The following is a 25,411-nucleotide window of genomic DNA, read 5'->3' as shown; positions in this document are numbered from 1 at the left end:
TGAGATCTTAACATTTGAATATTTTCATCCACTCAACACATTACATGTCTTACATAAGTAGAACACATCTGTCACTGTGTCAGGCCGAAGTGAAATAGGAAATTACTGAAACTATTCATTATCAAGATCATAATCGATTATTTTCTGTCTGTTGACTAATTGTTAAGCACTATCAAACATGAATCAACATATCCCATTTGGCACCCAATATATAGTAACATCCTTCAGTTTAAGATGGATTTACCTATTTTGTAGTGTTTTTACATATGCAGCATTGTACAATGCAAAGAGATTTGCAATTGTCATGGTTTGTTTACATTGAGCCCTTTTTCTGTGTTATTATCCCTCTACAGATTTTGGTGACCTGACCGAGGATGCTGCACATGGGCTCAAGAGTGTCCTCCGTCGGAGGTGGCACTTCCTCAAAAGCCAACACAAACAGGCTGTACATGCGTACAGCGGTGTAGTCGCTTTGGAATGCCATGATCTTCAATTACAGCAGGACATTGAGGAGTCGGATGACAATGGCTACACTCGCCCTGAGTCTGAGGAAGAAGATCTGTAAAGGTTTCTGCCAAGCAACACAGAGGCACTGGAGAGCTCTTTCACAAGCGACGTGTCACGTCCACATGCTGGCGCACGCCATAATAATGACAAAACACACTTAAAACACACTTAAAGCCATACAAAATAAAGACATTATAAAACACTATATATGAAACTATGCACTTGTTTCGCCCGACTGAGTTCATAGTAATGTGAAAATGTGTTTATATTCTGTACTTCCTTTTATTTAAAGCGCTTTGACTAGCTGATGTGTATGAAAATAAATTGCCTTGCCTTTATATTAAACTGCCTCTTATTACTCAAACAAGTGCTATACAATGGTTTTTTTCTTGTCACTGCATTTTGTCATTCGTTGATTATGAACTTTTAATGTGAATACATTGTAAATAGAGTTCATATATTAACATAATTCTTTATTAGTAACGTGCATAATGCAGGGTAAATACCAACACATTCTCACTCCCAACTCGTACTTGTTACGACTGATTAAACGGGTATGAACTCAAATGCACAACTCACAGAATTTAACAAAAAAAAGGTTTTATTCAAACCAAAGCTCAACGATAGTGGTACAAAAACAAAATCACTCTTAAAGAGGAAAAAAACACTAGGAGCATGAACAACAAAAATACTTAAACAAGACGTGGCTCAAAGCTCTGCTTGGGGTTAATCCTGGATTGCTAATGCTGGTGGTAGTCACAAGGAACGAAACAAACTGGCACAGGACAAAGGGAGACGAGGACAATAAATACACCAGGTAATGGAGAACAGGTGGAAACAATCAGGGGCGGGGTCGACAATCACAGGAGTGGGAGACACACAAGGAAGGGAGGTCAGAGTATCTGAAACGAGAGGGAAGGTTACTATTCAAAAATAAAGGGGAAAATCACTAGACCAAGACAAAAACTAACTAACATAATTTGCGAGACATGACAGTACTCCCCCCTCTAGGGACGACTCCTGACGGCCCAGGAACCTGAGGGTGCTGGCGAAAAAAGTCATTCATGAGAGTTTGATCCTCAACAAATCTTGATGGGATCCAGGAGCGTTCCTCTGGTCCATAACCCTCCCAGTCAACCAGGAACTGTCTCCCTTTGCCTCTGTTCCGGACCGCCAACAGGCGCTTGACCGTATAGACCAGGCCGCCGTCGAGCATTCGGGGGGGTGGAGGGGGTTTGGCCGCGGGAACCATGGGGCTTTCCTTTACCGGCTTCAGTCGTCCCACATGGAAGGTGGGATGAACCCTCAGAGACCTGGGGAGACGAAGGCGAACAGAGACAGGGTTAATTACTTTGGCCACTGGGAATGGGCCTACGAACCTAGGTGCCAATTTTCGTGACACCACATGAAGGGGAAGGTCCCTGGTAGAGAGCCAGACCCTCTGGCCGGGCCTGTACTCCGGAGCTGGCCGACGCTTCCGATCTGCCGCCACCTTCATGCGTTCCCCACTCCTTAGAAGAGCCCTGCGGGTGGCGGACCAGATCCGGTGACAACGCCGAACCAGGGCATGGGCGGACGGGACTGTGACTTCCTTCTCGAGGTCCGGGAAGGTAGGAGGTTGATACCCATAGGCAGCCTGGAAGGGAGTCAACCCAGTAGGGGCCGTGGGGAGCGTGTTGTGGGCGTACTCTATCCATGTGAGATGCCTGCTCCAGGAGGAAGGGTTCTGGAAGCTGAGGCAGCGGAGCCCGGTTTCTAATTCCCGATTAAGGCGTTCGGTCTGGCCATTGGACTCCGGATGGTACCCGGATGACAGGCTCACCGACGCCCCGATGAGGTTGCAGAACTCCCTCCAGAAGCGTGAGATGAACTGCGGACCCCGGTCTGAGACAATATCTTTGGGGAAACCATGGATACGGAACACATGAGTCATCATGATCTCTGCCGTCTCTTTGGCAGATGGCAGCTTGGGTAAGGCAATATAATGAACCATCTTAGAAAAACGGTCCACCACCGTGAGTACGGTGGTGTTACCTTCTGACATTGGGAGCCCAGTGACGAAATCCACGGAAATCTCAGACCAGGGCCGGCTGGGAACCGGAAGCGGCTGGAGCAGCCCCATCTGTGCCCTGGAGGATGTTTTGTTGCGGGCGCAGACAGGACAGGCCTCCACATACTCCCGGACCTCACGCTCCATGGATCTCCACCAAAAACGTTGCTTGATAAAGAATATGGTCCTCTTGACGCCAGGATGGCAGGTGAGCAGCGATGAGTGAGCCCAATGGACGACCTGTGGACGTACAGTAACAGGCACAAACAGACGGTTTGGCGGACAACCACTAGGTGCTGGGCTCTCACCGTTAGCTTGCTTCACCACAGATTCTATTTGCCAAGTGACCGCCCCTACCACACGGTTCAGTGGCAGGATGGATTCAGGCTTCTTGGCAACCGGCTCGGGGTCAAACAAACGGGACAGGGCATCCGGCTTGGCGTTCTGGGACCCCGGCCTGTAAGACAGAGTGAAGTTAAAACGGTTAAAAAACAGAGACCATCTTGATTGGCGAGAATTTAGTCTTTTAGCCTTCCTAATGTACTCGAGATTCTTGTGGTCGGTCCACACTATAAAAGGGAGCTGAGCCCCCTCCAACCAATGTCTCCATTCCTCCAGAGCAATCTTTACCGCCAACAACTCACGGTTCCCCACGTCGTAGTTCCGCTCTGCAGAGGAGAGTTTCTTGGAGAGAAAGGCACAGGGATGAAGTTTGTTGTCTTCCTTGGACCGCTGCGACAGGACAGCCCCCACCCCTTCATTTGAGGCGTCAACCTCTACAACGAAATGACGAGTTGGGTCGGGGATGATGAGGATGGGGGCTGAGGTGAACCTCTCCTTGAGACGGGGGAAAGCCTCCTCGGCCTGAGGAGACCATACAAAAGGCACCTGAGGGGACGTGAGAACATGAAGGGGAGAAGCAATGGCGCTGAAACTTCTGATGAAGCGTCTGTAAAAGTTAGCAAAGCCTAGAAAACGTTGCACCCCCTTGCGGTTGTCTGGCGTAGGCCACTTAGCCACCGCACTGATTTTGGCCGGGTCCATCTGGATCAGACCAGGAGCTATGATAAAGCCTAGGAAGGATACAGTCTTAGCATGAAACTCACATTTCTCTGCCTTCACATACAGTTTGTTCTCCAGGAGTTTTTGGAGGACCTGACGTACATGGTGAACATGAGAGTCTTTGTCAGGTGAGTATATTAAAATATCGTCAAGATATACAAACACAAAACGGTTTAAAAACTCCCTTAAAACATCGTTAATGAGTGCTTGAAAAACTCCTGGAGCATTGGTGAGACCAAATGGCATGACGAGATACTCATAGTGCCCTGTGGGTGTGTTAAAACCAGTCTTCCACTCATCCCCCTCACGAATTCTCACCAGATGGTAGGCATTACGCAAGTCTAACTTGGTAAAAATGTTAGAGTCTTGAAGTTGTTCAAAAGCAGTAGCCATGAGGGGGAGAGGATACCTGTTCTTTACCGTAATGTCATTTAAAGGAGAATAATCAATGCATGGCCTAAGGGACCCGTCCTTTTTTCCCACAAAGAAAAAACCCGCCCCAGCCGGGGAGGAAGACGGGCGGATCAGACCTGCACGAAGAGAGGTGTCAATGTACTCCTTCATAGCCTCCTTCTCCGGACCCGAGATGGAGTATAACCTACCCTTCGGAATTGGAGCCCCAGGTAACAGATTGATGGCACAATCATACGGCCTATGAGGAGGAAGGGAGGTGGCGCTCACTTTACAAAATACCTTGGCCAGGTCATCGTAACAGGGGGGAACAGAAGTTAAATCTGGGGTTTGATTCTTGCGGTCCAGGCTATGTTGAGTATTAGTAACCCGATCGGTACTACATTCCCCAGAAACCCCTCCTACTGCCATGTTTCCCACACACTTAAAACAATCCTGTGAACACTCCTGCCCCCACCCCTTAATTTTACCTGACCGCCAATCAACATAGGGGTTATGCTTGGTTAGCCAGGGAAAACCTAGGATGAGAGGATGTTGAGCAGAATTAAACAGGTGAAACGACATGAGTTCACAATGATCATCAATCATGATAGTGACGGGTTCGGTCTTGTGTGTGACATGAAATAGAAGTTTGCCATCCAGAGCACTGGCTTTCAAAGGGGACGACAAAAGTTCAGTATTAAGTCTCAGTTCATGAGCTAATCCCCAATCCATCAGGCTTTCGTCAGCCCCAGAGTCAATTAACACTTTTTGAGAGTTACTTCTTTCATGGCAGATTACCTTTATGTTGGTCAACTTGCGGGGAGGAAAGTCTGCCGTGGAAAGACGGCTCACCAGTGCCCTCCCTTTCACTGGTGAGCCCCGTCTTTTACCGGGCATCCAGAGAGAAGATGACCTTGTTGACCGCAGTAAAAACATCTTCCCTCCAGCAGGCGGCGCCGCCGCTCCTCCGTGGACAGCTTGGCACGTCCCAGCTGCATTGGCTCCTCGGCCTTGTTGGGGGACGCTGATCTCTGGGATGGAAGGAAAGAGGAACGTGGCATGGCAGTCTCCTGAGAGTGAGAAGAGTAGGAGTGCCCTCTAGGGTGGAAATAGGGTAGTGCAGCCCTGTCCTTCTCCCGTTTCCTCACAGCAAGTCTGTTATCAATCCTTATGGACATGGCAATGACAGAGTCTAGTTCCACTGGCAGATCCAAGGGTGCCAGCTGATCCTTAATACACTGTAAAAAGAAAATAGTTGGATCAACTTAATTGAATTACTTCAATTGGTAACACATAAATTAATTAAGTTTATTCAAATAAAAATAGCAAGTTAGACTGACCCAATTATTTTAAGTCAGATCGAATTACTAATATGTTAGTTTTCAAATAAACAATTTGCATCAATCAAACTTAAAATGAATGCACAACAAATTAAAATGTCCTTGTTTTCCAACTAAATTTTCTGCTATATCCTAAAGTAAAATACTGCTTCCTTAGAACCCAATATTCTGCCTTGAGGTTAAGAATATTTTTATAGTAACCTTAATGTGAAATGTAAGTTTGCTCAACATAATAAAATATTTTTTTTACAATTAAAAATTTAAGTTGGCTTTCAAAAAAATATCACATTTTCACTGTTTGTGAATACTTTATTATATGAAAGTATAAAACGCAATATGCCGACATCTTCCAACACATTAAATGCATACAGTTTACTTTTTTCTTTAAACACATATGCACAACATGCATTACAGTTTAGACAACAAATGTAGATTTTAGACATTTTGAATTGCCTAACCATTCCTGTAACTGCATGCATTTTTGATGTAGCGGTCAACAAAGGTTGCTCATCCAGGATAGCTTAAAGGACAATTACATTTGAACAAATATGCATTTTAACAATCACAAGACTAATGCATAAAAAGTGCATAACAGTTTGGGCAAGCAAAATCTTTCCCATATAGAACCAGTTTTTATCAGCATAAGCTCGTAGACACAGTAGTAACAAAAAAAAAATATAAAAATAAAATAAATAAAAGGCCTTTCTTCAGTTTCGGCAACCGTACAAAAGCGTTTGTAGCGTACTTCTGGCAGCCGCCAGTTTTTGAAAAAAGAAAATCCTGTAAGTTAGTTTCACAATATGACTTACAGGTCGTTTTTTTTACTTCAAAAAAAAAGAAATAAAAGTATAGATGAAAGGCACTAAATTTACGATTTAAAATCGGACACACAACAGTGTGCACAATTGATAACACTTGATAACACATTAACACCTCAGTAAGGTATTTGAGCTCTAAGCTCAACATTTCCCCAGAAAATGAAGGAAACATGTTTGGAGAAAAACTCCTGCACCTCCAAAAACCTGCAACAAAATCAAGTATATCTTGTGGTTTGAAGAATATTTGTCTCTCGATTGTCTCTTTAACCACACAAAGGCAAAAACACCCAAAGAGGCTTCAGTTTCAAGTCTTAACATTGTTCCTCCCTAGGCCATTTTTGGGTCCAGAAAGGGAATCAATTGTGATGCGTGTCATTACTGCGAGCTTTGAAGACTGCCATACAGATTTTGGACTTTGGGGGACATCTTGTGTTGATCAAGCTCCATGATGATTTTCTGGAGCACTTCGAAAGTAAAACGAAGGGGTTTGGGATAAGCTAGGTTAAGTGCATATAGCAAACCTAGAAGCAGGGCACAAGCTGAGGCAACTGAAGTCAGTCCATGCAACACCTTCACGCCCTCGATGACGATGCCCATGTCTTCAGGTGGCTCCTGCGGTCCTTCCCCGTCCCTTCGAATGACAAACACTGCCACAGTGAGATGCTCCAGGTCCCTTTGAACGTCCTCTGGTCCAGAGTCCTAAAGTACATGACACAAAACATCACTGTCATCACTTTGTACTTTTATTCACGCCTCACATTAAAAAGACAACTGCAAAATCACATCGACTTCATTTCACTGAATAGTGCTATATGGATTGGAGCCTTTTAAAGGCTCAGCCACACATCTCATTATTGGCAAAGCCTGGTATCGTGAAAGGGTCAAAGTGTGTCTTGATGTTTTGCAGGACTCTAGACTAACCTTTTCACCAGTAGCTCTACGCAAGAATCACTACATATATTATAAATACAACATGTAGTCAATCCAACCAGGTTTCAGTAATTATAGTTGACAAAAATGTCTGTATGTTTTACAGGATTAATATGAGATGAGCAGACATGCAAATTGCTGTGGAAACTTACACGATATTCCTTGATCAGGTCATCTGCATCCTCGCCAAGGAAGAAGATGAGGGCTTTCAGGACACACTCCCTTCGAAGATGAATGTCCTCAGTCTAGGACAATAAAATCTTGATTAATTTAATCTTCAAAATCTCTGAAGACAGGTGTCCCTACTCCTAAAACTTAAAGGAATATTTTTAATTTTTAGCACTTTGCAAGGCAACAGAAACCTTCCCTTTAACTGTGCGTGCATTTTTAATGAAGTTAGGGGCATAGGTCGCTCATCCGGGTTATCTTGGCTCTAGCACTGGTAGCTATGGGGAACATGTAGCCTGCCTCCACTTACAGCAAGAAGATAAAACTAAACCAATCACCAAACACTTGTGCTCGTTTAATTACCACATTATGTTGCGCTCGTGATTTTTGGCACGTTGTGTCATTTTAGAACCACATACATACATACATACATACATACATACATACATACATACATACATACATACATACATACATACATACATACATACATACATACATACATACATACATACATACCGGTAGGAAAGAGCACAGCGGGCATACACAAACTCACGCAGATGGGCTTTTCAGTTTGTAAACAAGATGTTGGTGACTATATGGAGCAGAAGAGAGATTGCTGCGTAGATACAGAACTGTATGGATTTGAACCACAGAGGAGAAACTACATGTTTTGGAAGGAGAGCGGGAGAGGAGAGGCTGGTTAACAGCCTGGGGACGAGGAGAGAGTCATTAGCGGTGTCGATGTGGGGCTTGTCCACCTGCCGACAGCAAACCAGTGCCTTTGAGTACACCGGGAGCTGCCATCAATTGGAAGGTTTGATATATCAGGCGAGAGGACAGTACAACAGATTGTGTTAAAACAATCTGTTTATCAATAATCTGTCACTTAACCGGCAGTTATTGAAACTTTCCCACGTATCCACTCAGTACATCAGCCTCAGCCTCTCTCCTCACCAGCTCCCCTTCCAAAACATCTAGGTGCTCCTCTGCTTATTCTGGTTCAAATCTATACAGTTCTGGATCTTCACAGCAACCTCTCTTCTGCTCCTTATAGTCACTGACGTCTTGTTTACATCCCATGCGGTTTCCTACCAGTATGCATTTGGTTATAAAATAACACGTGCCAGAAATAACGAGCATAACATAACTTGGTAAATAAACAGAAGCGTTTAGTGAGTCGTTTAGTTCATCTTCTTGCTGCCAGCGGAGGCACGCTATTGATCCCCTTAGCTACCGGCGCTGGAGCTAAGCTAACCCGGATGATGCATCTTTAATAGATAGGGGTACTGTGACACCCTCTAAGCAACCAAGGAAACTTGTTACTTTTGATGCTCTAGATGTACCTGGTCCAAAATGTCCATGATGTCAGCAGTCTTTCGGCGTGTTGCTCCACCTTTGGCACGGATGACTCTGATTAGCTGACTTGATTGGATGTCTAACTGGGCAAAGAACTTATCCTCAAGAGGAACAGCCATGAGCCTCAGGAACTCTGCATTGATCTAAAACAGATGACAATGAATAAATAAAAAGGACATGCAAATTACCTCACATACAATCTCAGTTTTAACAACGTAAACACTGAAGCCTGCATACACAACAGGCAAAATGTCAATGCAACGAAAAGTTTACTTGAATATGTAAATTCTGTCAATAAACTGTTCAATTTGTGTCATTTCAGTTCCATTGTTACCATACCTCTTTCGGATGGAACAGGGCAGGCCACCTGTCTTTAAAGTCTTCAATGCTGGGTTCTTGGTTGACCACCTCTTGTCGCCTGTAGGCAAACGTGCAAGCCATTTTGTTCGTGATTACCCTTTCATTGTTCCTCATCTTGACATCCGTCAGAAGTTCTATTCTCTCTTTTTCCATGCTGTCCTCAGTTTCTCCAGTAGGGAAGGATGGATAGAAGTTGGCTTCGGATCGTTTTGGCCTCTTCACCTTTTTAGCAGGGAAAGCATCTGACGTTGATTTCGATTTCAGGGAATTTACTGACAGCTCTGGACACCCCTGCACTTTGAGTTGAGTCCGGTAGTTCCCCATTTTGTACTTCAGTCGCTGTTTCCAGCCATAGCAGCCATTGAATGAGCCAGGCTCTTTTAAACAAGGGTGCTTTTTGATTAAGGCCTCTGCAACTGTGCAGAAATGTGCATCCTCCGGGTAGGCCTTATATTGGTAAATTTCTTCAACTACTCTATTCAAGATATCTGATTTCATTCTGGAGCTCAAGGTCAACAACTTGTTTCCAACCTGGCACTCAGAATTACCTTTCACTAACTGCAACTCTGTGTCGTAGGAAAATTGAGGAATTGGAAATTCTTCTGGCCACTGCTTGGTTCGAGATGACAGAGACTCGGGGGATGAAAGCAGTATAGTATCGTTTGATGCCAGTGAGACACAGTCATCCGACTCGGGTGAAACAGAAGCAGAGGATGCAGTGGCACTGATCAAGGTTGTTTGCTGGATCACCTTGATTGTCCCCAAATTCTGAAGTTCAGCAGTAGAGTTCAGATTGAAAAAGTCATTGCCAAAATCTTGGTCCATGTACTGCAGTTTCAAGCTGCACTTTAATCCGAATGTACTCCTTATCGTGCCGATAAGGTCATCTAGTGACTCTGGTATGCCATTGGGAAGTGTCAGTTTTTCAATGTTGTTGTCCCCCAAAATCACTTTAAGTCTGGCAGTCGTGGAATGAGCCATGGCAGTCTGAAAAGAGAGCAAAAGCACAATAAGGTGAGGCAAATCACTTTAAAAAATACTTAACTATCCCTTAAGGGCAATCAATAAAAAAACAAAAAACACCCACATGCAGTTAAAAGGTTCTCATAATTCATGTCCTGTAATTTACCTTCTGTAAGTGGACCACCTTTGGCTTGTATTGAGAACAAAATAAAACAACATTACATGGAGAGAGCTCACCCTTTAAACATGGATATATCTTTTCAATGTGACAAGACGCATCCCTCCAATTTTGTAGTCCGCCAGTGGGTATGTATCATGTAGTTCTTGTGGCTCAATAAGTTCCACTTCCTCGACTGGGGATGGTTTGAGATCAAAAGCTCTATAGTGTTCAATATACCATCCAATGAGCTTCTTCACAATGAAGATCAACTTGTCCTGCAGTATCACCATTTGGATGATTTCACTAAACTCTGGCAGTCCTCCCAGTGAGCCTTGGATCAAGATCATTCCACACTTGTAGTTTAGTCCATCATATGTCACGCTTTTGGCCAAGCCCACTGTGTCCATATCTGAAGACTTCCGTCTCAGAGCATTTGAAATGTCCTTGTTAAGAACATCGATGTGTACAGTGGAAACATTTGTCACTTCCAATAGAGGTCTGGTAAAGCTACATGCATGCAAATGATGGGCAATCTGATACTGATGTCTCTCTGAAAGGGAAAGTAGCACGTTTTTGAAGCACCTGATATTCCTGGCAACTCTTTTAAAAAAGCTATGCTTTGCTTCAAAACGCATCGTCCATAGGGAAACTAGTGGACCAAATTGATGGATCAAGTATGGGTAATGTTCTAAGAAATGGTGTTTTGGTTTAAGGGGACAGTCTGGGAAAACCTCTTGGAATCTAATTCGGTGCTCAGAGATCTTAAAATCAAGATATGCAATGGAGTCCTGGGATTGAATGGGACTGACTACTAGATCCACAATGTCCTTCAGGTCTGTTAAGATCTGCCAAGCTGGTTCCTCACAGGGAACTCTCCGCCCAATCAACAAAGGCAAAAATCTGATTAGACTCCAGTTCTCATGCGCATTTCCCCCAACAGTTTTTCTGGACCCAAAACTGAGAGGCACAGGATGAGGTCGATTAGTTTTGTCAGCCCACTTAAAGTTGAAAGATGATATTGCATCATTTAATGTAGATAATGTGGTATACTTTTTTTTAATGAATACACTCAGGCAAAGTGCAAGTTCAAAAGGAACAATACCTTCGAAAAGATCATGCACGATATCGGGAGGAAACCCAGAGGTAACGTCAAAATAGGAGAGGTGCTTTGATAAAATACACTCTGATTTCACACCATAATAATTGGGCAACCCATTTTCCTCAATTGTTCTTAAATGATCGGCATGAATGTCTTTGGTTCTCAAAGGAAAGACGCCGCTTCTAACTTCTTGAGTCTGGATGTCTGCTTTTTCTGCAGTGCAAAATCTGCATACATATGACCCTGAGAAATTCTCAACAAATCCAGCAATACCGTGTGCCCCAAGGTTGTCAGCAACCACACACTGAACTGTGCCTTTTATTGTTCTGCCCAACTTTGACACAAATATCCCTTTCTGTTCCAAAATGACAAGATCGTTAAGAAAAGGTTCTAACACTTTATCATAGCCATAGCACTTCAGATCAGTACTTTTAATTAAAGCTGCCAAATAGATGGAGGACAAAGCAGAGTTACAGCCCGGTGGTAAATTGCCCAGAATCCAATACAAACCACAGATTTTATGCTTCCTTCTGGATGTACCAAGGGGATTACATATTTCAAAATCGTCAATATATAATATCAAGGAAAGGCTTTCCTGTTTAGACAAAAGTCCATTTTCTTTGAACAAGGCACCATCAAAGAAAGATCTGTATATCTGTGCACAAGTTCCCTGTGATTCTTTATCTAAAGTATTCAAATTAACAGCCTGATCTAAGATTGTCTGGCAGTCAAGAATTTGTACCAAAGACTTTAAAATTGAAATATATTGGAATGACTTTCCATTCTTTTGGTCTAGTATATATTCCACTGGTTCCACTACATTAAAGTGTCTCTTATAGTAAGCCTTTCGCCTCCAAGCACTGGAAAGTGGGCCTTTATCTCCAATTGCTTTTTTAACAGGGTTTCTATCACAGAGTGCACTGGCTAGTTTTTTAACCACTGACTGGTCAAACTGGCAACCATTATCTTGTAATACTTGGTTAATAGTCTTTTGAGTGATTGGCAGAGAAAGAGAACCAATCAAATAGTTAAACTCCTGCAGAAGTTCATCTACCGCAGCATTTGACACAAGAAAGATGTTTTCTAACTTAAGAAGGACTGACGCAAGTTTAAGCTCGATATCCTTCTCCAAGTTCTCAGAAACCCCATCGACAAAAGCAGAATCTAAATTGTCATTGCTCTCTATACGTTCCCCATCTGAAATATCACTGGCAAGACTGGCAAAGGATTCTGTAACAGAATTAATACCAGGCTTAAAGATATTCCCCGTCCCAGAATGTTTCCTGTATTTATGGCTTTTGAAGTTCTCATATATATTGGTTTTATATTCGCAGTCTTGGAACACGCATGTAACAGTCTCCTTATTTTTAAGATGATTAAAGATGTGTTGAAAAAATTCCCTCTCAGTGCAGAGTTGATTATGAACACAAATATGGCATGTGAACGTTGATGCAGCTTTGTTGATAGTTTGTTGGGCAGGGTGATTCCTTGATAAATGACTTAGTAGGGCATTCCAAGTCTTGAATCTACATGTACAATTTAAATAGGTACATGGATATGAATGGCCCCGTCCATAGTGCCTATGATTCAGTTTGTAATGCTTGAGCAGCTCAGATCTTCTTCTTAACACAATCCCACAGTCCTTGCATCTCCACATGAAGCGGAAAACTGAAAAAAAAACAAAGAAACTGGCTTTATTGGGAGTTCCTTTGTAGGTTGAATTTTTAAGGAGATAGTGGTGGTGGAGCCAATTGTTTAAACACAACAGTCTGTTAATGTAGCCAGCCCTCTCAGAATAAACCTTAAGGCAGTTTCTCACACCAGGGGCCTCATTTATAGAAGATGGCGCACGCCACTCTAAGCACTTTTGGATTTATAAAAAACAAACTTGACGGGAGAATGTGCAGTTCTCCACGGACACTGATCCAGGCGTACGCACAGAAATTACAAATGGTGACGAAAACGCGAGAAACTACGTTTTTGTGTAAAATGTATACAAATATCACGTCATGTGTCAAACATAAGTTACTTTGCAAAAACGGATGAATCCATTCTTATGAATAAATAAAAACCCAATACATTTCACAGGGAATGACCAAAAAACAGGACTCAGCGATCATGAATACAAACATATCTTATTGCAAAAGAACAATTGAAATATGTTCTGAAATATTGAAACCATACCTGCATGTTATGGAATTTATTCTCATTAATATTAACATGAACAGCACATTACAAATTACGTTTACAATGATGCAGTTTTCGATGCCTCAGTCAGGCATATAGGTGTGCAGTTTCATATTTTTCACATATTGTGTTCATTTTTATGGCTTCATGTTCGTTTTATATGCGTCTTCAACGTGTACTTTTGTTCTAAAGCACGAACCGTTTTGAAAGTGGCTATACGTTCACAGTGTGTTCTGACAGCATTTGCCACGATCACCTTGAGTGATCATGGCAAATCCTGACCTTGCAGTCAGTGTAAACAAATACTAATTTGGGGTGTTTCACTGACAATTTATGGGCCTTACATGAAACTGCAAAGGTTGCGACACATTTAGAGTTGATTGTAATTTATGAAGTCAAACCAGCGTAGAGTGTCCACGTGTTATATAAATCTGAAATATATTGATGCACAAGAACTTTGGTGTTTCATCCGTATTCCACCTTTTGACTTGAATCATAAACCCTTTTTTTAAATGAAGCCCCTGGAGTAGCCCCAGTTTCATTTTATAAATCACAATAAACTCGAAATGTGTAGCAGCCTTTGCAAACTTCATGCAACGGCCATAGTGCCCGTAAATAGTCATTGAAATGCTGCAAATTAATATTTATTCACACTGACTGCATAAAAGGTGATTGTTGTAAATGGTATGATAAATAGGAAACTGCATTCCTATCTGACTGAGGCATCAAAGACAGCAACAGTGTAAATGTAGTTTGTAATAGCCTACCATTCACCTTAATATAATTGAGAATAAATGCCATAACATGCAGGTATTGTTTAAATATTACAGAACATATTTCAATGGTTATTTGGCAATAACATCTCTGTATTCACGATGCTGAATAGTTTTTTTTTAAAGATTGACGAACAGTGCCTTAAGGGATAGGTTTACAGTTATCAAGTCTGTCTTAAGGGAAATACACACATGCCCATTGGAAGCAATTTGTGGCCATTTGATTGTTTTTTCTGTCAGTACAGGTTGTAAAGTGCTCACTTTCCCAAATAAATTTAAATATAAATCAACTGTTAAAAACTTTATCTTAAGCTAAAGCAAGACTTCAACGGTCTGAATTCATCAAATCCAATGTGGATATCTTCAAAATTATTATTATTTTTTTATCTCTGAGGCTCAGTTTTCATTACAGTCAGTTCACATTCAGGCCTAGATAGGATTTCTTAAATAGTTTTTTCAGATTTAAGCTGCAATGGGTTACTAATTTGTGAGCATTAATACTACATTTTGCAAAACTATGAGTACATTAACAAAACACTGTCCTGTACACGCTGTCACATTAAAGCCAGAAAAAAATCACTGTCTTTAGCACTCTAATTCTGCAGTTTAACTTACCTTTGGGTAGTTTGATGAGTTGTGTCCAGGGCTGATGTAACCACCACCAATCAGGGAAAGAATCATGAAAAGCAAATTAAAAATGCATTAATATTAAGCAGTGTTTCCCACAGACCAGGTAGCAATGTGTGGTGGATTTGTTGGGGGGGGGGGGGCGCGATTACCGGCTGGCGGAGTTGTTGGGGGGGGTGGGGGGGGACCATTTAATTTCGAAAATTAAATGGTCAGATATATACTGTTGTGTTAACATTTCATCGATTAAAAATGCGTTAGAACACGTCCATCTCGAAGACGAGTTCGTTCAGAATCAGCTGCTTATCGCAGGTCGACTGACTCGATCTCCTTCTCATACACTTACGTGTTTAATTTGCGTGTGTTTAGACAGATGGGCGCACACACACGCGCACCAAGCATCACCCGCATTCATTCATTCTTTTAAACACTTACTCACGGTAAAACTATTATATATATATATATATATCATATATATATATATATATATATATGGTATAACTAAAGTAAATTGCGCCGGGCAGAAGATAGGGCCCTTCTTCTGTTTGGCGCACATGGCTAATTAGCATACGCGCACAGGACTGTCGGAATGGGAACACGTCGGACTGGCAGCATTACGGGGGCGCGATTACGGGCTGGCGGAGTTACATTTTTTACATGCTCTGCTGCTATTCCTTTTAGGAAGCTGCTATTATTATATCTGCTGCTATTCCTTTTAGGAATTCCTTTTAGGAATAGCAGCAGAGCAGTGTTGTTTAATAAGCGCCGGACTCACCACTGTGCGTTCATGAGAATGACGTGCACCCTCTCTCATCGCCTGTGTCTCACTAAATACGTTAACGGAGACGGCAGTAAAACACCCAAACGTCGTAACAGAACTGCGAGCGCGCAGCACAGTTGCAAACACATGTACGCTTAAATGTATCCGTGCTAATGTGCAAATAAGCAGCTTAACCAGTACACAGTATGACATACGTTAACTTAAGACTACTTTCAGTAACGGTATTACACCACGAGAGCCCCGCGTGCAAATTACTTGCACAAGTTACTCACCTAGCATTTACTCTCACAGTCCGGTAGTGTCCTCTAGCAAAATGCTAAATGAAATGCCACATTACCTTTAGCACACCAGTGGTTTAAACATATGGCTAACACATTTCACAAAATCAGTTAAATGCATCGAACATGTTAAAGTTAGCATGACTTAACTAGCTGGTCCGGTTCAGTTAGTTAACTAAAGTTAACCCTTAAGACGTACATTTGACCCATACAGGCAGAACATTTGTTATCTGACAATTTAAATGTGTAAAACATGAATTTGTCTGCATTAAACTTACCGTTTTTCAGAGTGACCTTGACCGCATGGACGATGAGATTGACGAGGAGAAAAAATGGCAGCTTCAGCTAGAAAAATCTTGCTGGAAAAGACGTTGACGTTCAACGTCTACGTCATGACGTTAGACAGCAAAACCTAATTGAAGCGCTTGCATTTGCATAAGAATAGCAGGTCAATGTAGTAAAGCACAATTTGAAGTTGATATAATACACAAAAGTACAGTGCCGTCGCTAAAGCAGAAATCTGAATCAGATTTATTCAAAAAAGTGCTTTACTTCAACTTTTCCAAAATATACTTTTTAGAGTGTAGGGTCAGAAAGCCCATTAATAAAGGCATCGAACAAAGCAGAAGAATTCCAGCCACTATCGGCCGCAATGGTGCGAAATTCCACTGCGTAGTCTGACACACTGCGTCTTCCTTGACTTAACTTGTAAAGAGCCCGAGCTGCTTCCCTGCCTGGGGACGTGTGGTCAAAAATGTTCGTCAGGGAGTCCGTAAACTGTCCCAAAGACTCGCATATCGGCGAGTCACGTGACCATTCAGCCGTAGCCCACGCCGCCGCTCGTCCGGTGAGATGGGAAATCATAAAAGCCACCTTGGATCTCTCCGTGGGAAAGGCTGTCGGTAGTTGGCTATAATGTAAGCTGCAATTCACCAGGAATGGACGGCAGTCATGGGATTCCCCGGAAAACTTCTCAGGCGGAGCCAGGCGGATTGACACGGTGTGGGAAGCGGGCGCCGGGTCCGCATTCGCTTCGGGTCCGGCCGGAGGTGGGTGTGAGGGCTCAGTCTTGAGGTGAGCGAGCAGGTGGTGGATCTGCCCCGCCAGGTGGTTAATCTGGTTTGTAACAGATGACTCGAACTCCCTCTGGCTGTCTGTGACGTGTGATACTCCCTGCTGGATGGCCGTTAACTGATCCTCCTGTTGAGCGAGGCGGCCTCCCTGAGAGCGAAGCGCTGCTCTCAGCTGTTCAGAGTCGGCTGGGTTCATGTTTAGGCCAGTTCGTACTGTTACGACTGATTAAACGGGTATGAACTCAAATGCACAACTCACAGAATTTAACAAAAAAAAGGTTTTATTCAAACCAAAGCTCAACGATAGTGGTACAAAAACAAAATCACTCTTAAAGAGGAAAAACACTAGGAGCATGAACAACAAAAATACTTAAACAAGACGTGGCTCAAAGCTCTGCTTGGGGTTAATCCTGGATTGCTAATGCTGGTGGTAGTCACAAGGAACGAAACGAACCGGCACAGGACAAAGGGAGACGAGGACAATAAATACACCAGGTAATGGAGAACAGGTGGAAACAATCAGGGGCGGGGTCGACAATCACAGGAGTGGGAGACACACAAGGAAGGGAGGTCAGAGTATCTGAAACGAGAGGGAAGGTTACTATTCAAAAATAAAGGGGAAAATCACTAGACCAAGACAAAAACTAACTAACATAATTTGCGAGACATGACAGTACTTCTAATGTTGTATTATTTTCTAAACCACACAGTGTTATTTACTCAACAATAACACACAATTATTCTTGTGTTTATTTATTTGTTTGATTGTATAATGTAGGACTTTTGGAGTCCGTCAGGACCGAAGGTCGGAGCAGCTCATAGTAGTTGCTTTGGAGAATTTTACACCCGGAAGTAAGTATTCTCTCTTCTTTGCTTGACAAACCCATCCATGGACAAACCCCGTGATAGTCCTCAAGCTCTGTGATTGGATGTTGGAGTGGCAGTGCGCCGAGCGTCCAACAGCACTTTGAAATGGAATGGAACCACGGCACATGGTCCAAAACTGGAGTCAGACGGGTCCACCCTCTCCCCCATCCCGTCACCAGAACTACACATGCTGGCTATTGTGTGTTTCGCACATAGGTTTCCATGTTCTATGGCACGTCTCTACTGGGAATTGTAGTTTTAAAAGACGTTTTCGTATTTCCCATAATAAGAAGTTGCCAGTATTAAACTGTGTACACCCCTAGAGGTTTAGGGGATATGAAACACAGTGGTGTTATCACATTTAAAACATATAATTAATAAATGGGTGAAAATTGCTTGTGCCCATAATGGGCAGCATTAATATATACCCACATGACAGCTAAGGTCAGAAGAGCTTTATTTAACAGCTGGTCTTATGTCTGTGACCCCTCCTGTTGTTAATTGATAAGCCTGAAACATGCAGTTGTCAAGGTTCAGAGGCAAATTTTGCAAATATGGCAGTAGCCATCGATCATCTTAAGATAAGATATACTTTATTGATCCCAAGCGGGGCCATTTTTGCGTTACATCAGCATGAATCAGTTGGAAATATGCAGTGGTGTTTATTTGGAAATCATTTAGTATAATCACACAAATTCTATGTTTTATATTTAATAATTCTCTGTTCCTCATTTATTGGATGTTCAATACCTGACAAGGTCAGAGATGAAAAAGGTCAGAGATTAAAAACTTGGGTCGCAGGTTCCTCAACAGTGCATTACAAGACATCTATCGATATTTATGTAACTCCACCATTAAACTGTCATATTCTGCACATTTCTTATACTATCTAGATACATCTTATAAGAGTATAATACATATGTATAATATCAGTTAAAATAAGTGTTTCAACTTAGTTAACATTGCAGGAAAGTTGATTGTCAAGTTCCAAAACAAACTATGCAATATATTAGACGTTAAGTACTTTGTCAGACTTAATATTTGTCTGTAGATAGATACCCCCAAAGCTTTTTTCTTATTTAAAAGAAGACCTTAACTTAAAGTATTCTTTAATGTTTAAATGAAGCCTATTTAGTTTGTCTGTTTTGCACATCCTCCTATTAATATCTTTGGACGTCCTGCACAAAACTGTTTTATTGTAGAGATCACAACAGTATCTCCTTAATATTTTCATCTATGATTGACCTTCTACTTTCTCCCTATGTATGTACTCTTAATATTTTTATGTTTCATCAAATATAACATAATTCAACAAAAAAATGCAATAACGTGCTTTAACCACTAGGCGGTACGGGTTAAAAAAACCTGTCAACTTTAAAGTGTTAACAAGACAAATTATACTGCTGTTTCCAGTTTAGTTTATGATGCATGTATTTTGTTATCAACACATATATTGTTTTGATATTTGTGACACCAATCTTCGGAAAAAGTGTGTTTGGTGGTATCTGAAATAACTTAGGTAGCCGAGATCGGACCGGCTCCGTTTCCACGGCAACAGTGGCTGAGGATCATGGGTAATCTAGCCTTCCGCTGTCCAAAAAGACCATAAAAAAACGTGTAAAAAACCTTTGAAGCCCCTGTACTGGTATTTAGAAGTTATCTACTGGCACTTCAGCATAGCTTAGTTAACTGGGGAAAGAATAATAACACTAAATTCCTCCCATCAAGAGCTCCCCATCAAATACCGCATTGACTTTAAAATATTACTTTTCACTTTCAAAGCCCTCAACAACCTTGCCCCCACCCGTCGCCTCAGATGTTAGCTGAAGCTAACCTACTGCAGCCCATCAGGACAAAGCTCCGGACCTGGGGTGACAGGGCCTTCGCAGCAGCCTCCCCCACTCCCTCTCCAGCCACGTCAGATCCGCCAACACTCTCACATCATTCAAACAATCTCTCAAAACTCACCTTTTCACTCTTGCCTTCAACTCCTAATCAACTAACCCCTTTCCCTTATTCCACCTAGCTTAGCACTTTCTACTTTTTTTTTTTTTCTTCTTGCTTGAAAGCGCTTTGAGGACCAGGAGAAGCGCTTTATAAATGTAATGTATTATTAAATTAAAATAGATATTGATGAGGAGATGGGATGAAGAGGAGGTGTGATGAGGTCTTTGGATTAGCTCTCCTGGCAGTGGATGTGATGAAAGGAGGTGGATGGGGTGGAGGCGGGCGACAGCATGACAACCTGAAATAACAGCTGTCTGCCATTTTGAAGTTTGGCTGCAGCACGGTGATTGGCTGCTGGAGAATCAGGTGAAATGTAATATGTTTAAGACAACGCCTGTGATGAGCTGATTATATGCAGCTGCGGAGTGAATGTATATATATATATATACCCCGTCTTCCTGAAAGAACTTGCGCTGAGCTTCATTTTACATCAATATGCAATTCACCTGTGAAATTAATTGCCAGTGGCCATAAAACAATGCAACACTCCTTCAAGTCAAACATTTTTTAAGTCTGTTGCAGTTGTTAAACTGTTGCACTTTATTAATTCCATACAAACACCAAAACATTTATTGTTTTGTTTGGCAAAGGGATTTGCATTGGGTGGGAATCAGGCTGCTTGCCAGGATGGAGGCCAGGACATACCACTGAGAAAAAAATAAAATAAAGGGAGGGTGAAGAAGAATTAGTGTGCAGTAATACACATTCAATTGATTTTCATTAGGCTACTTTAAATTGTTTATACTGTTTTAGAAACGTTTGAAGACAAGTGCAGTGTTGTATGAAGTATTTGGTATTCCACTGTATGGATGCAGCGATTAACCAATGTCACTTTTAACAGTTCAGCTACACTGAGTGTTTTTGTTCTCACTCTCAAAACAACTACATTATGGTACGTTAAGGTTCATTACAGCAAATGTTGCTCATTGAAAAATATGGAAAACTGGTTAATCGTGTTAATAAAGGTAAATAGGCACAGCAGATGAAAATGCCAAAATGTTGTGGAAAAATCCTATAAAACCTCTAATTATAAGAACACATTCATCCATCCTTAGTGTCATAGTTGTAAAACCCAAAGGTGATGTTTGCTCAGACTATTATCATAGCATCAAAATGTAAAATCATTGCATCCCTAGAGCCTTACAGCAGAACATTTCAAGTGAATAATAACTCCTCCAACAGGCACATTGTATTCCAAGATAAGGGATCAAATAGCATTTGATAGATAACAAACAGTCTATAGATCCCCTTGGGGAAATTATATCATGATGCGTTTGTTACGTTACAATTTGATCTGCCCAATAATAGGGTACCAATATATTACCCTTTGTTGTAGTTTACGGTTTCACCACTTGATTGTCACTGTTGTTGATTTGCACTATCTGTAGATGAATGTCTAATCATAATTATTTGTCCTAGTTCCTTTCTGTTGTTGTTTGGTGATTATTTACTAATACTTTAGTAAGTGTGGACTTAACGCCAGAGTAGCTAACGTGAACCTGGTGTCTCTGTGGTGTAATCAAATATTGACACAGCTTTAATTAAATAAACTACCTAGTTTCAATTTATCGTTTAGTGTGGACTTTGCACATTTAAAATAACTTGTGTATAGCTGGTGCTACAGACAGCAGAACTTTTTGCATTTTTCTTTAACAAATGCCACCTAAGATAATGGCGTGCCAACAATTACCACAAATGTTAACAGCACACATAGATGTAATTGTACAAAAGCAAATTAACATACCAAATGGTGCAGGGCTCCCAGTCATAAAGGTGCTCCGTCCCCCCTGTGGCAGGCAGACAAAGACATTGTACATCTGTATGCTCTTTGAACTTTCACAAGTACTTATAATATATTTATTGTTCAAATATTTTGCATATATTTAAAAATATAGTCATAAAAGACATCTGACCGACTAGAGTGATTTATTGGATGTTTACACAAATAGCTTAATATTGTGAATTGGACAACAGCATTCCTTCAAGGTAAGATAAAGTAATTGCTATACAAATTCAGAAAAGTTATCCAACAGCAAACACTGTCATCCAGGTAATCATTATCCTACCTTGCGGGTCCTTGTCCTTAGTATTTCGCGGACAGGGAACACCTCGAGATGGTTGTGAGAGCAATCTGTAATTGTATGGAATACATTATTTGCACAAATGTGCAGAACAAGTAAAGTACGTTTTGTATAGGGCTCAACTCAGAATGCCCAAACATTTCCACTGTGTGACATAAGCACATTTAGTGTTTCCTACTGAGAAATTACAGAAGTTTAAGAGTCTACACATGGTTTTATTCAAAAATCTTAGCTTCTCTGCCATTCCTTCGGGATGTTGCTGTGTGTGCTAATGGACTTATTACATCTTACATTGCTTGCTACTGAGTGGACATGTTTTAGTCTTATATTCATTACACTGGGACTTGGGCTCTGTAGCACTATATTACATTAAGCAATGATGTGCAAGCTTTCTATTAAATTATAAAGTATAGAAAGGTTTTAATGAATGTGACTTCAGCTTATCAGACAACATACATACAGGTTACTCTGTTGTGTCTTTGTTTTAACTCCAAAATGTGCATGTGTGCGAAACATAAATATAGCACCCATGCATAACATTTGAAAGCAAATATGAGTCCGGCCTTTAATAAATCAATGTTTGGAACGTCTACAAAAAAAAAAGCCTGGTTTGGTGGTGGGTGGGTGCTTGGAGCCTGGTTTGGTGGTGGGTGGGTGCTTGGAGCCTGGTGTGGTGGTGGGTGGGTGCTTGGAGCCTGGTTTGGTGGTGGGTGGGTGCTTGGAGCCTGGTGTGGTGGTGGATCAGCTGTTTCCTGTGGTTGCTGGTTATGGGTGATGGGTGATGGATCACATGGCACCAAATTAAAGATGTAGCTTCCATCGGGCAGTTGGTTGGGTGGGTCTTGGGGTGGTGTTGATGTGTCAGGGTTCTCCTCTTGGTCTGGGTTGAGTCTTGTCCAACCTACAAAGGATTTGTAGTACAAATCTGTTTAAAAGCCCACATATTTATTTATTATGTATAATACCATAATGTTGCATTGGTTAGTTATCTGTTCATATATAATATATTTATACATATCCACATCTGTTTATACAACTTTTTCATTCATGCCTCCCCATATTAGTATTTCATTTTACTTTCTGTCTTATCTTATTCTATTTTATAAGTATATATTTGACTTATTCCTGCATGTTAGTTTTGCACCTACGTTGTTGGACTAGTTTCTTCTTGCACTATTTTATTTCTTCTTGTACTATTTGTATGCTGCATTGTTGGAGGAGCCTGGGAGTTAAGATTGTCATTTGCCACCAACTATGCTGTAGCGGTGCATATGACAATAACACCTTTGAACATTGAATGTTCGAAAACAGGAACATGGAATACACACACATACATTATAAAATATGAAATTAGGCCAATGTGCAAAACATGCAAAAAAAGACAACCCTAATCAACCTAAACTTTAAAAAAAAGATTGATTCAGTATGTCACCCACAGGTAGGGATGGGTATCATTAGGATTTTATTGATACCGGTATTTATCGGTATCGGTATTTTTCGATACTCTTATCGATACTTTTCAATAATTTGGTGTTAATAAACTAAAAAAAGACAAGGCGATGTGCCTGCAAGACTGCACCCAGGTAAACAAAACATATTACCCGTGCGCAGCAGCTAACCTGCCTGCGAGCCTTCGCTCAGGTCACATTTACACACGGCAAGGCTGAAGCCCGCTAGCACTATTAGCACTATTAGCACTAGCAGTATCGCTAGCACCGTTTTAGATTCAATGAGTGTCTCGGTTGCAAATGCTTCATTAAGTTGATTGTGTTACCCCCTTGACAAGCAACTAATTGAGTACATAGATTGCACCTTGCACTATCGCCACAACATTTTTTAAAAGTGCACCCAGACCTTGGATCGCTTCGCTCTGTCCGCCATGCCTGCGGGAGTCTCTCAACAATAATAAGAGCGCTGTTGAGAGAGATGAGGAGTGGCATTTACAGTGGCCAATCAGAGGGGTTTCAAACCGGATACATCACACGGGATGAGGGTTCCCAACCAACCAGAATGGTTTAAAGTTAAACTAAGGAAGTAGACGTAACAGATATACCGATAGCAGCACCGTTTGTCCAGCGGCTTAACGGTATACCGATACCGTCCAATCAGGTACCGGTATTGAATTAGTACCGGTTCTCGGTACCCATCACAGGTATCAGCTTGGCATCAGGGCGGAGGAGCCAGAGAAGCTGAGGGTTGTCCACAGAGCCACTGCTCAGCGCAATTTATTTGAAGAGGAAACACAGTTTTTTTCTGACTGTGTGACTGTGACTCTGATTGTGGTGGAGGATGTGCCAGAACACTTGTCCCGTCTTCATTCTTACATGCAGGGGGTCCTAGCAGTGCCAGTGGTCCACCATGCAGCATTACGAGTATCATACAGTAATTAAATGTTTACAGCAATCAAACTGATCGCTTCAATATTTGCAAAAGTCAATGGTATCCCCCACACTGGGTTATCATTGGAAAATGGAAGTTTGATAAGTGAACAAAATGTATTTATTTAAGTTTTGGCCAGCAATATAATTACGACTCATGTGAGATTGTGCGAGAGCTGTCACTGGCTCATTTCTAGACTTTGCTATCCATATGTGTAGGTGGGAAAGATGTGCTGGTCGAGGTCACTTGAGAAGACGTGTGTGGGGGCCGCAGTGTCTTCAGTGTGCTCTTTGTGCACCACAGAAAGCATTGGAGACACAGTCTGGTACTTGCATCTGTTCTGCTATTGTTTACTGCTATTTCATGTTATCTTGGATTTTTGTCATCAGCTGTGGTGCGCTCCACAACTGACCACGAGTGTCAGTACTATACTGTTTCGACCATCTCCTCTGCGCTCCGATGGTGGGGAATGTGATGGCGAGACAGTGCTGATGAAATACAAAGTGGAATTTGATTTGAGATTTGAGTTGGCTTACTTCTTTTACAAGTGAAAGATGCTTATGGAATTAGTTATGGCTCACAAGCATATGCACAAATAACAATGATGGTTTGAATTAAGAAACGTGTGATATTAACTGAAATTAAATATGTGAGATGCTTTATTATATGTATAATGATGCTTATAACATGTATTTATACAATCTGGCTTCAATTCACCACCTCACCATCTGCATAGACAATTTCCCCTGTCATCATAATCTTCTGTCAATTAAAAAAAATATATAGATTACAACTTTTGCATGGGAAGTGCCATACACCTCTTTCAAGCCCTGTTTTGTGCATACATAACAGTTATAAATGAGACCCCAGCTCTTTAAAATGACTCTCTTTGTTGCTTTGAAATGAAGAGGACAACTCAACACCACACATTGTATAACAGATAGTCAATATGCATGAGTGACTCGTGCAGATGGTTATTAAATAAATGCAATCTCATCTGCAACCATCAGCTTGACAATGGCCTCCACATTGTCGAGGCATGTCTTGGCTGATGGGCTAAGCTGGGCATGCATGGGCATCAAAACCTTAATTTTAGATGTCCGTGGCACCCTCTTGGTAGGGGGATACGCCAGCAGCAGCAGGGGCTTC

At 41.7% G+C, this 25,411-nt stretch overlaps 1 protein-coding gene and 1 long non-coding RNA gene across 4 annotated transcripts; both read right to left on the bottom strand.

Moving 5' to 3' along the window:
• Window positions 1–5,640: 5,640 nt before the first annotated feature.
• LOC307017822 (uncharacterized protein) lies at window positions 5,641–16,264 on the bottom strand. Of its 3 annotated transcripts, none has more exons than XM_079647640.1 (5): window positions 16,134–16,264; window positions 8,967–9,974; window positions 8,615–8,770; window positions 7,253–7,345; window positions 5,641–6,869 (listed from the first exon to the last, which is right to left on the bottom strand). In XM_079647640.1, exons 2-5 carry the CDS (start codon window positions 9,966–9,968, stop codon window positions 6,546–6,548), a joined length of 1,575 nt encoding a protein of 524 aa, XP_079503766.1. In that variant the 5' UTR covers window positions 9,969–9,974; window positions 16,134–16,264; the 3' UTR covers window positions 5,641–6,545. The 3 variants fall into 3 exon arrangements, with proteins under 3 accessions (XP_079503766.1, XP_079503764.1, XP_079503765.1); XM_079647638.1 differs by lacking the exon at window positions 16,134–16,264 and adding an exon at window positions 14,785–15,239; XM_079647639.1 differs by lacking the exon at window positions 16,134–16,264 and adding an exon at window positions 10,188–13,866.
• Window positions 16,265–20,155: 3,891 nt separating this feature from the next.
• LOC307018870 lies at window positions 20,156–24,018 on the bottom strand. Its single transcript, XR_013802517.1, has 4 exons — window positions 23,738–24,018; window positions 21,869–22,784; window positions 21,547–21,589; window positions 20,156–20,449 (listed from the first exon to the last, which is right to left on the bottom strand). It is a non-coding gene; the product is annotated as an uncharacterized lncRNA (long non-coding RNA).
• Between the last annotated feature and the right edge of the window lie 1,393 nt (window positions 24,019–25,411).

The sequence above is a fragment of the Notothenia rossii genome (genome assembly GCF_949606895.1).
Source record: "Notothenia rossii genome assembly, chromosome: 9".
NCBI lineage: Eukaryota > Metazoa > Chordata > Actinopteri > Perciformes > Nototheniidae > Notothenia > Notothenia rossii.
This window is presented reverse-complemented; position numbering and strand designations above follow the sequence as displayed.

Coding starts and splice junctions, on each gene's coding strand:
- LOC307017822 (XM_079647638.1), bottom strand. CDS start 14,850: ATGATTCTTTCCCTGATTGGTGGTGGTTACATCAGCCCTGGACACAAC. Junction 9,975..14,784: donor ACTCATCAAACTACCCAAAG/GTAAGTTAAACT, acceptor CTCTCTTTTCAG/ACTGCCATGGCTCATTCCAC. Junction 6,870..7,252: donor ACCTGATCAAGGAATATCGT/GTAAGTTTCCAC, acceptor CATGTACTTTAG/GACTCTGGACCAGAGGACGT.